The sequence below is a fragment of the Sardina pilchardus genome, chromosome 20 (assembly GCF_963854185.1).
Source record: "Sardina pilchardus chromosome 20, fSarPil1.1, whole genome shotgun sequence".
NCBI lineage: Eukaryota > Metazoa > Chordata > Actinopteri > Clupeiformes > Clupeidae > Sardina > Sardina pilchardus.
The window spans coordinates 14,498,031-14,514,947 of NC_085013.1; the positions used below are offsets into that span (position 1 = coordinate 14,498,031).

At 45.5% G+C, this 16,917-nt stretch overlaps 1 protein-coding gene across 3 annotated transcripts in view; it reads right to left on the reverse strand.

The window, feature by feature from the left end:
• Nucleotides 1-1,491: 1,491 nt before the first annotated feature.
• The window catches only part of syt14a (synaptotagmin XIVa), a 49,323-nt gene continuing 33,897 nt past the window's right edge, over nt 1,492-16,917 (reverse strand). For all 3 annotated transcript variants that reach the window (XM_062522947.1, XM_062522945.1, XM_062522946.1), the window contains 5 exons: nt 15,173-15,391; nt 7,710-7,981; nt 5,858-6,307; nt 5,112-5,298; nt 1,492-2,258 (listed from right to left, as the gene is read on the reverse strand). In XM_062522947.1, the coding sequence (XP_062378931.1) occupies nt 1,945-2,258; nt 5,112-5,298; nt 5,858-6,307; nt 7,710-7,981; nt 15,173-15,391 (1,442 nt within the window). In that variant the 3' untranslated portion in view covers nt 1,492-1,944. The remainder of the gene's footprint in view (nt 2,259-5,111; nt 5,299-5,857; nt 6,308-7,709; nt 7,982-15,172; nt 15,392-16,917) is intronic.

Here is a 16,917-nt window from a genome sequence, read left to right on the forward strand (position 1 = left end):
CTAATGACATAACATTGCATTTGCAGCAGTTATTCACCATCACATCACACAGCACTGTAGCTGCAACCTCACTACACAAAATAGGCTCTAGCTCCTATAAAATGACAGCGTCTGTTTTCCCCATTGAGGCCAGACCACAAATGAGCGAGGCTCCACTAAAGAAAAAATCGCTGGACCCACTCCAGGGTTCACACACTGTTTAGTGTCTTGCCTCTCATTCATAAATGCAGACTCTAGCATTGGGCACTAGAGACATATGTAACATGTTTTGTTTATGTTTTTTTCCCTTTTGTTTGTTTTCTTACAGTGCTGCTTGTGACTGCTCCGCCTGCACACGGAGATGTGCTAAAGAGTGTGTGAGGAGTGTGTGAGGACATGCAGGTCTGACCTTGGAAAAAAAAAACACACACACACACTCTGGACTACACACACAAGGGAATGTCAGCCGTGCTTAAAATAGACGTGTGCAGTGTAAAAAATGAAAGTGTAAGGCATGCAGAGAACATTCTAGGTGTGCCACCGTGGCACACAACACCGTGAGGATGAGCAGACAAACCAACTAAAGTGGGAGAATGTAACTGATGTCATTTATAAGTGTCCCTTTCAGAAAATACAGCCTCTCCTAGGGAAATCAGGCGTTCTTCCATGGGTGGCGGAGAAAGCCTTTCGGAGGGACACAATGGAAAATGGATGTGTCCTGCTTTAAACTTCAAACATAATTTGATTGGCCAGGAGTTGGAGTTTCTGTGAGTCATCCTGCACCACAGAAATCCCCACAAATCATTGTGTGGTCACAGAGTCCTCTGCAATCATCACAAAAATAGCCTTTTACAAGTCTTAGACCTGTTTCAAACGCTGGTGAGAACATTGGTCTGGCTTTATTACCAACTTTTTAAGTGAATAGCTCAGCCTTGTACTGATGTAGCTTTGTCAGTTGTCTTCAATCATTTACTTGCATTTTCCATGTCATGTACATACAGTACGTCTATTTTTCCATTCCATCTCCTTCAAATGACAGAGCAACAGCTCATGTCAAAAATCGAATTACATTAGAGTTGATTTGAGTGTCTTACATGAGGTTCTACTTAATTTCAGGATTAAGAATTAGTGGAACAATTAGCCATATTGTTTAGAAAAAGTACTACAATTATGTGCCTATGTTTAAACGAACATGTGGCTTTCTTGTCAGCTGTTCAGTTAAAAATTGATTTTAGAAACTTGGAGTACTGCTGGTGGAATAATGAGAGGTTGGTGTCATGAAGGACAGACAACAACTCTCTGTACACTGACAAGTGCAAATACGATGCAAGTCTGTCCTTGAAATGTTTAGATTTGATAAAATTCTTTGACTGGGCTCCATGCGGAGAGAGTGAGACTTGGAGCTCCCACTGGGCGGATCTTATTTGCACAGACTAGAGCATGCTGGGTGCGGTCCAACACCTGTCCCCTGCCTGCGACTCAAGACTCGAGAGCAAACTCAAACAACTGGCTGCTGCTAATCCCATGGACTTGAAATGGCTGTCATCATCGGGAGCTCAAGCTGCCATCTTTTGCAACACGGCGCAGTCGGAAGAATGCCATACCAGTGACAAAGCTCTCAGGCCCAAGCAATATCAGCACACACTCAGTACAGTACTAGGACAAAAAAAGCAAATTTTCTCAAAAAAAAAACCTGATACCTTGGCAGGAAGTAAGCCATCCATATAACATTGGTTCAAATTTAGTTCAACAACAACAAAAGTATACATTTAACAAATGAAACTCAAACTCTTAGTTTGCCTCTCAGAACCCTTTTAAAAGCCAGAGCTTGACCTCATATCCCAGAGTGCACGGCGGGACAGCTCTGTGTGTCCCTGGGCAGCTCTGAGGCTCGGCCGGGTTGGTCTGCATCCCTCGTATCCTTCATACTTACAACCGTCCATCCACCCCTCCGTCTCTCCCCCCCTACGACTCCAGCAGACTGTGCCAGTGACAGACCTGCTGCCCTTTGGACTCCTTCATCTGTGTCCAGTGCGTGAGCTCCTCCTCGCCGGAGCTGTTGAGTCCCAAAGAGATCCAGCCGATCATCTCCTTGCGCTTGATGCTGCGCTTGTTGTACACGGACAGGATGAGCGTGACGTCCGAGAGCTGGAAGAGGGCCACCTGGAAGACAAACGTCTCCTTGTAGGTGGGGTTGGGCTGCCCACGGCAGATGGACGTCTTGCACTTGGACATCTCCTGACCCATGGAGTTCAGCAGGGTCAATTTGACGAACGTGTCTGGGAGAGGGCAAGTGAAGGAGGTAAGAAAAAAAAAGTCCATTAAATGACTGTCAAAAGAGAGCTTCACTGGCTATATTGGAAAATCCAACACTTACATAATCTGAGGTTAGATTGATATAGAAGTTTGGAGAATTATAGAAAAGTGTATTGTAACTTTATCTCTTTTGAGAAAAAAAAATGACCTCATGAGTTTAGAGCTTATGTTTGTCCACAAGATATGCACATATTCCTGAGAAATCACTAGCGTACAGAAAAGTTATAATGTATATCAATAAAATGAATTGACATCAACTTTTTTGACATGTTTGACTATCAGACATTTGTCTAAATTGTATTTTAAATCTTCTGCAAAATGCCTGGTTGGTGTACAATGTAGTAAATTCAGAGACTCAAATATCACATCTGAATGAAAAAACGTTCAGCATATCTGTCTCTCTTCAGTCCTTTCATTTCCATTCACTCCAACAAACACTCTCGGACCAGACTCAGTAACTCAGCTCAAATGGCAGGAAACTACCTTGCATTCTCCAACGCCTCAGTGAATGCGCAATCCATCGCCGTGACTCCTTTTTGTTTTCGTCTGGGCCTACAAATGTATTTTATGATAATGCAGTCTATTTTCAAAATGTCAGAGTGTGTCAGGGATATGTCAAGGGGCTTTCATAGTGTTGAGAGCCAGATGCTTTTTCGGAGGCGTATCTGCATGCCTTGAATAAAGTCTCGTTTCGCTCTCCTCTCTCACATAAAGAGACCAGCTGAAACACGCTTGATTTTCATTCACTCGCCAGTGAATAGGAACTGACAGTGGCGCTGTCAGTGCCTAAAGTGGCCGGCGGTAGTAGAACTCTTCCTCCGCCATTGTTTTTGAATAAGCCAGAGTTGGGAGTGCCAATTAATGAGCATGCAAGAGTGGCAGGCTGAATGCAGATGGGGCCAGAAGGACGCTGAGAGACAGTCCCTGTTTCCTGCCTCAGCTATGACGTCACACATCTGACGCCAACATCAGCTACTGACATGATGAGAAATTCACTCTAATTATCTATTGGATTGTTGCGCATCCATATATTAGGAAATCTGTTTTGTTTTTTTTAAAACTGTAAAACTGTAAATATATTTACAGAAATAATTCAAAGCCACATATTTTATGTGCATACCTTGTTCTTTTTTGTCATCATGTATTATTATAAACTGGTAGCTCCCACAATCAAACAGAAAACACTGACCACGTAACACTTTTGAGGTAAATATAAATCAAATTCTAAAAGCGCTGAGATCACATCCACGGACACAGTGAGCCCCTGGTAGCCACAACACAGGGAAATAAGACACGTCCTGTAACTAGCCAGGACACTTTGCAAACTAGTGCAGACTGGCTAGTCTACTGAACTGAACCAAAACAAATGGCACATGCTACACAAAGACAAGCGATTTCCACACATTTCCCAGGCAACATCAAAGATGCAAAGCAGCGAGGGGTCTACAAGGAGGCAAGGCGTGAGGGAAAAGCAGCGGTAACACACTGATATGGCACACACTAATGTGCATACACAGTATACCGTACGCGGTAGCACACAGAGTCAAGTGGAAAGCTTTACTCATGGATGGCCTACTTGGGAACATGCCCTCCAGCTGTTATCTACTTAGCCACTCTAAGGGCTATCGCTAACATAACCATCCGTGAGGGAAACTTTACCAATCTACTCCCACTGACAGTGTGAATAATGACAGGAAGAGGTGAAAACAGAAGCACAGAAGAGCACAGAAGAGAGAGAGAGAGAGAGAGAGAGAGAGAGAGAGAGAGAGTGTGTGTCTATGTGATAAGTGTCCAACATTGATAGTTAGGATAGTAGCCAGCAGACACACTTGATCTGCAGAGCTGAGAGACTCACCTCTAATAATATAAACCTGTCCACCTATCAAGTGCTTTAGACAACAGAATAGTCCATCTGACAACAAGGGTTGGGAAGCAGTAAGAGAAACAATGGACCAAGATGTCAGTAACAGGGTGAAAAGTTCAGGGAAGAAGATCAGAGTAGACAGCCAGACAAAACAATCAGAGGGGACAAAACAAAGAACAGCAACAAGGAGAGAGAAACCAGGTCAATGACATCACACAAGGCTTCAGAGTGCGTTTTTGTCAAGATGAAGCTCTCAAGTATGTTCTCTTTCTCCTCACAAGGCAGGGCAGCAGAGGTGATTGGGGGTAAAAACAGAGGGGAAAGTTTGCAGCACGTTGGTTGTGTTTTGATAGGATGTAATGATCTCAGTCTGTTCAGCACTTGCCTGAGTGGCACAGTGGCTCAGAAGTCAAGTCTCATCGTGCACATTCAATATTGTGTCTGTAGGACACCATGTGAAAACGCCACATGGCGAACCAAACAGTAACCATGACATGGTTATTTATATCAATATGAATAGGCAAGAGCCACTTGAATGGATGTGCTCACGTAATGGAATTTTATATCTAAATGTTAGGGTTCAGATGTTGGCTCTGACTGTTAAGATTCACTTAGTTCCATCCACTATCATCCACCATTATTCAAGCTGTTATTACATGTTGCAGTCATGTAATTTTCACCCGAATCATAGACTTCTGTGATGACCTCATTACATGCAGTACATCTGGTGCCAGATAGTCTACGAAACAGTTTAACAGTGGGGAGGAAATACTTCAACCTCTTACCAACTCTTTTTTTTTTTTAAATCTCAGTTGACATTAATAAAAATGTAGAGTTTTAGTGGAGCTGTCAAACTAGACTAAACTAGACTGAAAGTTATCTAACTACAATGGAGGAACAGCTTGCACAGCTGTGCGTCGCAACTGACAAGAAACTGCTTTAGCGTACTTACTGGGTGGCTTGTTGGCAGCCAGATTCTTGAAGTGGCTGCCTTTGATGATCTCCACGGAGAGACGGCCAGTGGTGGCATTGTAAACGAGACCCACCAGGATCTCTGGCGAGGAGCCCTGGCCCGCCGACTGGAATGAGGATGCACTCTCGCTGGACATCTCGGAGATGCTGACCTGGGACTCGCTGCCCTGGAAACCAAACACGGCAGGCAAACACACAGGCAGCAGATGTAGGTCATCAGTGGTTTAATTCTCAATATTTAACAGACCTCCGCTTGAGAATTCACTTAAGTATTTATCACAAAGACTTCTGGCCTATTTGTGACAGAGAGAACATAAACAGTACAAGTGATTGATTGGGACATCAAGGAGGAAATTAAAGGAGAAATCTGGAGATTTTTTACATAGACCTCTGTTTCTCAAGGTTATTGCCTGTACGAAAAAACCCTGTAAACAATCGGTTTTACCCAGATTGAGTTGCTAGTCCCAACAGCTAAAGCAGCCAGGCAGCTACAGCAGCGCTACACTTTGGGGGCATGTCCATGAGATCTATGGGAAAAACAGCCGGATTTCTCCTTTAAACCTTGGTAGCATTGCATAGTGTGTAAAACTAGGTAAAAAGGACTAAAAGTATCCTTCATATAAGTACAAGTTTTCCAGGCATAATAAAGTTGGCAGAGTTGCCTTTCAGTGAGGTGATGTGTTTGAAATCTGTCTCCTTCTAGGATCTCGTGGTATTGTAACTCACTGGTATAGTGGGGCAGGGATCCAGTATGACAGGCACGGACATCTTGCCCTGCAGGTTGAGTTTGGTGAGGTAGAACACCTTCTCGCCCAGCACCTTCTCCTTCTTCATGCGGCGGATGCTGTACAGGCGGAAACGCACGGCGTAGTTGCCGATCATCTCCGTCTCGACATGGCTGAAGCGGAACGTCTCCTTGAACACCGGGCACGGCCCCTTCTGGATGCCCGTCTTGGCCCGCTGCTTCTTGGTGGGCAGCAGCACCAGGTGCACCTGCCAGGAGATGTTGCCCGTGCGCTTGAGGGGCGGGATGTCGGTGACGGACATGACCGTCACCGCGAGCCGCTGGTCCCCTGAGTCATAGTTGAACATCACATCCAGGGTGCCGTACTGGGCCACCGGGTCCGGCTCGTAGCCTTTTGGGAGCTGGGCAGCCGACCCACGCGCTGACATGTCCTGAGGGTCAGATTTGCTCTGGTTAGTGGGGTGGGCATTGGGTGAAGCATGCGTATCATCACAGCATTCCTCTGGTGGCCCAGTTGGAACACGCTAACACAAAAAGCATCTTTCATCACAGTTTTTCTCTTCCTTCATTTCTCTTCTGTCGCTCTATTGCACACACACACACACACACACACACACACACACACACACACACACACACACAAAATGGGTAAAATTGCCACCGCACATTACAGTTGCATTACAGAGCTTGACATTTTTAAAGCTTGTGACCATATGGTTATACAGTGAAATGTCTTTTTAATAACTTTTTATGCCACTCCTGTGGCTCCTTTGCCAAGCAACAGGAGACTAATGTACTCTTGGTGGTGGCACCAGAGAAAAGAAGAAAAAAAAACACAGGGAAAATATCACCCAGCTACAGCGCAATATGCTGCATAAATAAACTTTCCCTCTCGGATTCTCATGGCATTTTCCCCTGTTTGAGCACCGTTACCATGGTTTCTGCCACAATGAGCTTGATGCACACAGCCTCCCTGCGTTTACTTGCGCTCGTTTGGCACTGCTTACCATCACAGTGATCATGTTCCAATATGGAATAAAACAACAGTGGTTTACCTTTTCACACACACACTGTGACAAAATATGATGAAATAAACCAGCAAGGGTCAAGCTACATTCCTTTGCCGTACACATATGTGTGCAGTGAAACATGATTTCCTATCATTTCTACACACTACTCGGTACACAAGAGAAGCCCTCAGTTGTGTGGCTGTAAGGAGGACTTGAGGAAAGCTGCTTAACCTTCTGTGCTGTGAGGACTACTGAAGCTGCCACTGAGAGTACTAATCCATAATGTAGCAGGTTAGTGAATGCAGCAACACACTGAATTATTTAATCGAAGTGAACTCGTTGACATGAAACATGTTCAGAGACATGCATAAAAGGGGAAACAGTTGCTCAGTAAGTCCTGGTGCCCTGGCACGGAAGGACATCACTTGCAGCAGTCCCAGTTGTACCTGATGCCCTTGACCAACATGGCAGCTACTCAATACTGATCATGTTTTGCATCAGGCAGGTGCAGCAGTATGTAATTGTTTTCGACAAACTGAATTATCCATAAAATGGAACAATGCACGCCAATATTTGTTGACTGAAACACAGTACGCATTAGATGACACATGACTCATGATGTCAGGGTCAAAACCATCATGCATCATTAAGTTAATCAGTATGGTATACGCATATGTGATCAGGACTAGTCATATTTAATGTTATATGATCCTCATACACAAAACAATCCCGTCCCTTAATGATCTAACTGATGAAGATGTGCGGAGACGTTAAGTCGTTTGTGCCAGCTGATCTGGGGCGTAGCAGGTTCGTGAGGCCTCACCTCGGGGCTGAGCACCGCCGTGCTGTCACTGGGCACGTCCTCCTCGTAGCCCTTGTTGAGGTAGCTCTCCGTCTCCTGGCCGCCGCTGCCCTCGCTCGGGCACTTGCCGTACGAGTGGCGCGGGCTGTCGCTGCCGTGGGACAGCCCGCACTTGGTGTCGCCCAGGTCGGAGGGCGTGCAGGACATGCGCGGCGAGCCGTCCTCGTCCTGGTAGGGCGGCGGCTGGAGCTCGTCCAGCGGCGGCGTGCGTCTCATGCGCTGGATGCAGTTGGCTGTGAGGAGGACACACGGGCAGGAGAGAGATGAGGAGAGAGATGAGGATCTCCATGGAGACGCTGCGCAGCACCAAGGGTTAAATGGAGAACAGCAACCGCATGACGAGTAGTGATAAGACCACCGTATCAAAATTTGGCAGGTGGGCTTTAGTTTGAAACTTCTAAAGCACTCCAACACCTTGTGATGGTATGCTTCAAAGAAGGCGTGGTGATTAAATTATGAACATAGGATACGGCTCTTGTAAGCCCATGGGCATAGCCCTGTCAGTAAAGGATTTCATTCTGATCCTGATTTCATTTGCCACCAGACATGTGCCGTCATAAAAAAAAAAAGTACAATAGCTATCTGACCCCACGAGACAGGGATAACATATTGGTGCGATATGCAACAATGTACTATGAGTAATGCTAGGTGCTACACACGCAGATCACGAGGACCATATTTCATGTGGTGACAATACAGTTGATCCACCACAACAGCTACTCTGAAGACAGTGAGGGATGAGGAAAAGCTGCAACGTATGGGAAGCCTGAAATGAATCACAAAGGCTGAAACAGCAATAGAAATCCGTCACTAGCACGCCTTACTGTGTCGTGCGTAATAAGGCCACTGTGACCAAAGAGGCTGTCAAAGCATGCTGTTGTGTCAACCACTCTTGAGTTATTGTTTGTAAGGACCCTTACTGTCACTCCCTAACTGACGTAACTCGCGTAGATCTCACAACTAAACACAAAGCATGCAGTCTGTTCAGGCTCCACTGATTCTGTACCCTTGAGTATACGGCTTGTTTTGTCAACAAGTCTCAATTTTGAACCAATTTATTTGACAATAAATCTAGTGCAGCGATTCTTCTGGTGAATGCAAGGGGACAATTTGATGGTAAAATGCCTCATTTGTCAGGAGTGATCACGTATTGAAACCGAAGCAAAACTCGAGAGAAAGACAATTTTCTCAGTCTCAATGGATTCTGGATTCTTCTTTGTGAGAGACTAAATAAGGCAACCACTCTCACAATGGTTCTTCTAAAAGTTCATGTTAGGACTCTCATTCAAACACGGAGCTCGACCTGCTTAAATAAAACATCAGAGATGCGAGCTGTAAAAAATTAACTAGTGTACATTTTAACCATCCTTATATGATTTTTTCAGTATCCCCCCTCTAAATGATTCAGCTGCCCCCTAGCCATCACTAAACATAGTCCTTAAATAAGCTCCCAAAATAGACTTTGAAGTGTAAGTGCAGTCATTTTCGTACGACTCTGGCCTGAATACTAGCAGTTTTGATGGCCGCTCCCATCCACAGCTCTCCCCATCGTACTCAACAATGCTCCGCCATGTCGGAGAGATGACCCAACACGCCTCCTGGCATCAGCGAGTACACATGTGAACTCCATTAAGAGCGGGCGGTGGATTGTCACACGCACATGCACACACACTCTCTCACACACACTCTCTCACACACACATATGCTGCAAGGGAACAGTGGAATGCGGCGGTGGCCGCAGGAATCTGCTGCCGATCAGGACGGGAGGCACATTAGGTGACCTCATCCCCACGATTATCGTCTGGTACCCATTAGCACAACCCCACTGGGATTCAGACCAGCACTCATAAACAAGGCCAGGCCTCAATGGCTCACAGAGCACTGGCAATAAAAAAGCCCCAGCGACAGCTCTACTCTCTTTTTTCTACAGGGCGAGCTGTTCCTAATGTCCGCTCTTTCCAGGCCTCCACACTGAGGGGACAACAGCATGAATAGCAACCACTTGAGGAACTGCGCAGCATTCAGCACCTTGGCCCTGCCACAAAAGGATTCATTCGGAATACTCTAGTTCTGTGACAGACATTCAAAAACGACCTCCTTGAATAGGCTTAAGTTTTAGTCCATGATTTGCAGCGATTCGTGTTCGTCCTTGAATGTCCTTGAATGAATTAATTAATGAATGAATGAAAACTTTATAGAACAATCAACTAGAAGTGCTCAAAAGGATAGAAAAAAGACAAAATAAAGCCCAAAGGCTTGTATTGTGGTCCTTAAGATGGAAGGAGAGTAACAACACATGGACTAAAACGCTGAGGACAAAGGGGAAAGGGATCAACTAATAATCACTGCAAACAAGAAATACAAATCAAAAACACAATAGGTCCTTGGCCTGAGAGTGTGGAGTTCAAACTCAGCACAAGAGGGGTGATGGTGAATTCTGCCCTTGCAGTGTGCTCTAGCAGAAGTGCAGCCTCAACTTGATAGAGCACACTTTTTACCCCCATTTAATGACTTTAAAATGGAGATCTGTGTGGGAAAGGCTTCTTGACGCGAATTTGACTGACACGGGAGGGTAGGATCTGATCAAACGCGAGACGCCATTTTTGAACCCCGGGCTGTTGTGATCCGAGCCGGGGGCGAGCGCCTCGTCGGCAGCGCCCGCTAATTGGGACTGTCACCGTCGCCCCGTCCCTTGCTGTCACAGCGGCTCAGCCTCGCGCTGCCTAACGAGGGGAGGATGACAGGATGAACCCTCCCTCCCCTCCGACAGAGGCATTAATGTTTGACGCCACACTTAAGGAGGGCTTCTTCTCATCATTGGCCTCCGTGTGACACTGCAAGTCGGGCGCGGCGGGGAGAGAGGCGGGGGGGGGGCCTGCTGGGAGATTTGGGAGGTGCTGCTCGTCCGATGTGACGCTAGTCAGCACTTTAAGGGCTGGCAGGGAAAATTACAATACCGCTGTGCAGCACGAACATGAATGACATCTCCACTGCCTCCAGTGGTAGTCCACTACAGCCGTGTCACCTTGAGACCTTCTGGTAAAATATTAGTGGCGGGTCCTATCTCGTGACCTGGTGCTGGAACAAGATGAATGACTACTGTATGTGATGCGAGTCTCTGATCTCTCGGTCTTGTCAGCACACTGAACTGAACAGGACGCATGGCAAAGATCTGGCTGCTGACTCCAGCAGCATACCTGGGCTCCATAGGAGAGGAGCGGAGGTTGAAAGAGAGCTGTCTGTGAATGTAAACAGAGGCAGACCAGACAAGTCTTTTATCAACCTGTCAACACGGATGTCATCTGTGGCAAGATGCTGTTTGTACTCTGGCTTGTCAAAGGACTCCAGACACTTCGGCGGAAGACACCACTCGCAACTTAAAAACAACAAAAAACTTTCTGGACCAAAACAAGACAGAAAAATAAACACAAGCACTGTTCGGCACTGGAGAATGCATCAAAGCGGGACGACTGGTCAGTTCTTTTCCCACGTGACGAGGCGAGGCTTCTTCTGGATCCAGCGAGGCTTCTTGGTGATCCAGTGGCTGCCCTGCTCTTTGTTTCAGGCTGCTGGAAACCGCACGTCTCCTGAGTGCTCGTGATGACGCTGAGCCCAGCCTTGGCCTCCCAGCATCTGCAGCAGTCTCCTCATGTATAATACACATGTCCTCCGGCTAAAGCCCTCCAGCTCGCTCCGTTTCCCAACCTCTCTCTCTCTTTTTCACTCTCTCTCTCACTCACTCACACACACAGGCACACACACACACACAGGCACACACACACACGCAGAGGCACAGAAAAAGAAAAGCATGTGGCAACAAGGCATCACTCTCCCTCTCATTCTCTCTGGCGCCCCCTCCCCTCTCCACTTCCTCTGAATCCCCCTCTCATTCACCCATCCCTCATCTCTTTGACAGCCCCCTTAGTGCAGTTGGAGAGACAGGCAGTGAATTTATCTCATCTTTTCTGACAGGTTCGTGTGGATAAAGACTCCTGCCTCTCTCTGCTGCCTGCCTGCCTGCATGCCTGCCTGCCTATAGAGCTGGCTGGCTGTCTGGCCCGGGCACACAGCGAGGGGATCATTTCTTTTCTCCTGCTCTTCTGTTCCCACCTGAGACGCACATCCAGCATTTTTCTATAATTCCTTTTCCCCCCCTCCTCCTCCCCCTCGATTCACAAATTTACATTTTCAAACAGCCTGAATTGTTTCACATTCAAATGCAGTGTGGCGTGTAGCCCAAAGCACCCCCCCCCCCTCTTTTAATCCACACCCTGCCTCATCCTGGCACTCTCCAGACCTGCCTGCTAACCTGATGTCTACGTTTGGGATGGAGGGGAGGTGAAAAAAAAAACCCTGCAGGAAAATGGCCGCCCGAGCATGACTTTGCCGTCTTCTTCGCTTTCTCCCCTCAGTCAAAGAGAACATGGCTGCCAAAGCATCTCCGGTGACGCGGGGGCAAAAGAACACCGCAGCCCTGCTCTCGCTCGGCTCGGCTCGCGCTCCAGCCCCTCCTTCTCCATCCACACCCCAGCCCCAGCCCCAGCACCAGCACCACCCCAGCCCCGCACCCTGCAGCTCTGCCGGCTGGCTCTGACATGAGGAGCCTGGGCAGGGTGCCCGGACCACCGCTCTCTCCAGGGGCGGGAGCTGGCCCCGACCACCTCGGGGCTGTCAGGGAGAAATGGAAACCAGCTTTTGTTTTGCACTGTGTGTTTTGCAGGGGGACACAGTGCTCCCTTCCAGATTCGCTTCACTCTGCACAATGGAAAAACAGAGCGAGTGTGTGTGTGTGTGTATGTGTGTGTGTCTGCACGTTTCTCAGAAGAGGCATTAAGGGGGAGAAGAAAATATAAATATATGAAAGAAGGTCAGGCCTGTCACGATCTCTCTCTGATGTTCAGTATCAGGTATTCAGTCATGGCTGTATCTGTGTGCCTCATGAAATTAAGATCTGCTCCTCTGCCAGATCAATGCAAACGCATTTTTAACCTTTCCTTTTTTTGGGGGCTAAACTGAGACCAGACTGTACTTGAAACACATCCGGGTGCGTAGCCGTAGCCACAATTTTCAGCTTGGCTTGTTTCGTAGAAGGAGCGAACGGCTCATAAAAGGGACGGGAGTACGAGCCCACCACACCTGGCACACATAATCCTGCGTGGAACAAAGAGCAGGCATCTCCACTCGGTTATGAGGCCCCGCCAGCCGACTTATGTGCTGCCAACGTTCAAATCAAAGAAATGTGGACGCAAAAAGGTATTCAGATGTTACTAATGCTATTTACCTTCTTTATAAATTGGTTCAAGAACAGAGGGTCGTTGTCATCAAAACATGCCCGTTAAGGTCTGCTCGAGCTGTATTTTGTGTCTAACTGCCTGAGCCATCACACAGATAAACTCATTGTGACTGCATATGATCCTAATTGGGCCGTTAATAAACATCAGGGCAGGATTAATGGGCTCCTGTCTTGTCCCATCCATCACAGGCCCCACCCACTCATCTGTCACTCCAGCGCGTCATTGTGAAGAACACACAACGCATTAATCAAGCACCAGTATGCAATAATGTAACACACGTCTCAGGTCCAGGAAAGCCATGTGTGGAGCACCGCTACAGAACTCCAGGACATAAATCAAGACATATCCTCCAGACAGAGCTCTTCACTTTTGGAAAGACCCAGGTGTCCCCCTAGTGGCAGCAGATTTACATACAAGGCATTTTCCAGACGGTCCGTTTCTTAAACATCGCTTGCTTTATAACGACCACAAATCCATTACTCTCAGTCAAAATAGTAAATCTACATATTGATTTGATAAGAGGCTATCTAACTTATAATGCATTTACGGTTTTATTTTGGTCTTTCTATACCTAAAGACCAGATGTCTTTATTTGGTTCTGACAAACATTCTCTGGTGCAGACCTGTCTCGGATTAGCATGGGGTCATATTCAGTTTACTCATGCTATACGCAATCACCGGTTTATAGGACACATGCGCTGCAGGGATTTGAATGATCACAAGGTGGCTGGCTGCATTTTCGATTTATCTCTTAAATTAATTCTCCTCGAGAATCCTATCTAAACAACACGTGTGGCACCTCTGAGAATACTTTTACACTTTCATAAAAGCAGCAGCTTAAAAGTGAAAGTGACAGACTGCACAGGATTAGTGTGATTTGGCTGGGGGCGCAGGGAGGCTCAATTGCAGAACTGAACAGCTTGTGGCGGCATCTTTTAAACACAGGGAAGGAAGGCTCTCTGTAGGATGAGACACAATCCAGCTCGTCAGGAGGGGAAGGTGAGCTGGCGTTGTGACTGGAGCAGCACTGGGTGTAGATTACAAGGCTAAAGGGCAACAGAAGATCTGTGTCTTTGCTAAAATACATATAGCATTGACTGATCCTTTTCTCCTACAATACAAACATTCCTCCTAATTTCATTTCAGTTTGGACTCTTGAAACATCTTCTTATTGCATGTTGTTTTGAAAGGCTATCCAGAGTGGTCACTAAACACTCGACAGTTGTGACCCAGATGATAATACTGTATGTTATAGGGTCTGTAAAGATATCTAAAGAGGAAAAGGAAACTATTCTGCTCAGATGTAGTGATGGTATACTATCAGGAAAGTAAACACTGTTCTTTGCATTGGCTAAATATAGGTGCATGGTGGGAGAAGCTAGACCCTCAAGGGACATGACACAGTTTGTAAACAATCTGCAGTCAAACAAAGTGTTCTAAAATTATTTCTCTTCCCACAAATATAAAGATAGCTCATTATCTATGAAACAAATCAATGAACTATTCTTATTTATTCTACCGATGATTATTTTATTTTTCCCCCAAATTATCATTAATTCATTATATAAACTAGCCACAACACATGCCTGCAACCATCCTCTACTGAAGTGTCACACTCACCACTGACCCTTTGGAGGAAAGGTTCACCACTGAATCCTCCCTCCCACTATTACATTTTGTACTGTACATATTTATTGCTGGTCACTAGAATTTAATCTTGCACTGTTGCACTGTTGGACTTATTTGCACTACCAACTTGACACACACCTCATACTGGATCACAGTACCAATCCTCAGTACATTCATGCACATCTTATCTATAGTATTTTACTGCTCCTTTAGTCATGTTGATTTGTTGATTTGCTTTGTATTTTCCTGTTTACATTGTATTGTATGTTGTGTGTGGTGTCTTAAGCTGCTGGGACCTTGAATTTCCTCTTGGGGATCAATAAAGTATCTATCTATCTACTGTATCTATCTATCTACATTACATTGCATTACACTACATTTTTAACCAAAGTGACTTGCAACATGGTAAAAACATTTAAAGCTTTTATGAGCAGTAAAAAAGCAATAAAAAGCACACAATAAGTGCAGCAATGAGTGTAGTAACTGCATTAGAAAACTCACCGTCGTCGGCCGAGGCCTCGCTGCTGTAGCCATCGTACTCGGCGGCCAGGGGGCTGTACTTCTGACGCGTCTCCCAGCCGTAGCCCTTCGGGTGGCCGGCATCAGCTGCACCCCCACGCAGCCCCTGGGAGCGGCTCACAGCCTCCTGGTACTTCCCGATCACCTCGTCCTCGCTCTCTGACGATGAGCCATGGAAGTCCCCATCTGCAAAGCTCTTATCTGGGAGCAGCGCACAGAGAGGATGCAGAAATCAGTGGAATGTGAGGCACTCTGTCACAGTTATCCTTTTCAGGCCAAATGCAGCCACAAGTGGATTTGTTTGTTTTTGTCTAATATGACACTGGTAAGAAATGAGATGTAAAAGTACAACGGATGCTATCATCTGCAAACCAAAACTGGACACAAGAGGAAGAAAACCTGACCAACTGCACTTCAATCTGTTCACCACTAGGGTTCAGCAGAGTTCCTTCTACAGATGAGACTGATTCCCAAAGTTTCCCAGCTGATAACCTCACCCAGAAGTGAGCAGACCAGATTACAACACCTAATTTACTGTGGACTCCACTGCACTTTCTCTGAACAATCATTATATCAGTATTAGTGTTAATTTTGTCACCTATTTTTAATTTAGTCATAGTCTTAGTCTTGTGACGAAATGTTCTTTTTAGTCTTAGTCATATTTAGTCATTCAATTATCATTTTTGTCAGTCTAGTTTTAGTCGACTAAAAGTCTCATAATTTTAGTCTTGTTTTAGTCAAAAGAAAACTCAAGGTATCTTAGTCAAGTTTTAGTCAAAACATTGTAGTCTTTTTTTATATACAGTAACAATATTTTTGAATAGGCTACTATTTCAGTCAAATAGTGTTTCAGCTATGTGTTTCACACATCTCAATTTTCCCCCAATAATGTCCAGAGCAGACCCAAAGTAGGCCTACGAATGTTTTACTCCGCTACACTAGATGGCACTATGCACCTAAACGCAGTCCCATATAGGGATGGGTATTGATAAGTTTTTATCAATATCGATGGCATTATCGATTCTGCCTATCAATCCAATTCCTTATCAATTCTCTTATCGATTCCCAAAAAATGTAGGCGCACCCACATTTTTCATTGCATCGCCTTTAATGCCAAAAGGTCACCTTTTATCGCTCTCCTTTCATAATGTGAATGATTTTTTAACAATAAGGCGTAGAAAAAGCTTGTCTTTATTTAAAACACAATAAGGAATATACATATTCTTTATAAAGAATTATAAAGATGTATATATAGCCTACAGTATATATATAAAATAATAGAATTCTTTATATATTCTAATCTATACTACTGACATTTCTGATATTCATGACATTCATGACTATTCATATGACAACTCTGCCTCTTTAATTCAGCTGTCGGCTTGAAGCCTCAAATTGTAAACAAAGTAGCATAGTTGGCTAGCTTATTATCGTCTACTGGTTGGACTGTTCAGTTTCCCCACGTGTGTTTAAGTTGCAAGGTAGGCTAATACTTTTTTTCCTTGGGACAGGCCCTTTTGAGTCTTAGTTGGAAAACATTGAGATGATCAGTCAACTTGAATGCAAGAGTTTGAATCAAATTTGTGCAGTAGCCTACGCTATGATGCTAACCGAAATTACAGTGTAATTATAATGTAGCTAGTTGTCTTCTATGCGTCATTGCTTTCACGATTGTGAATGTGCATGTCGAGGGGCGGTGTCCACTGAGCGCGCACGAGAGAGGGAGA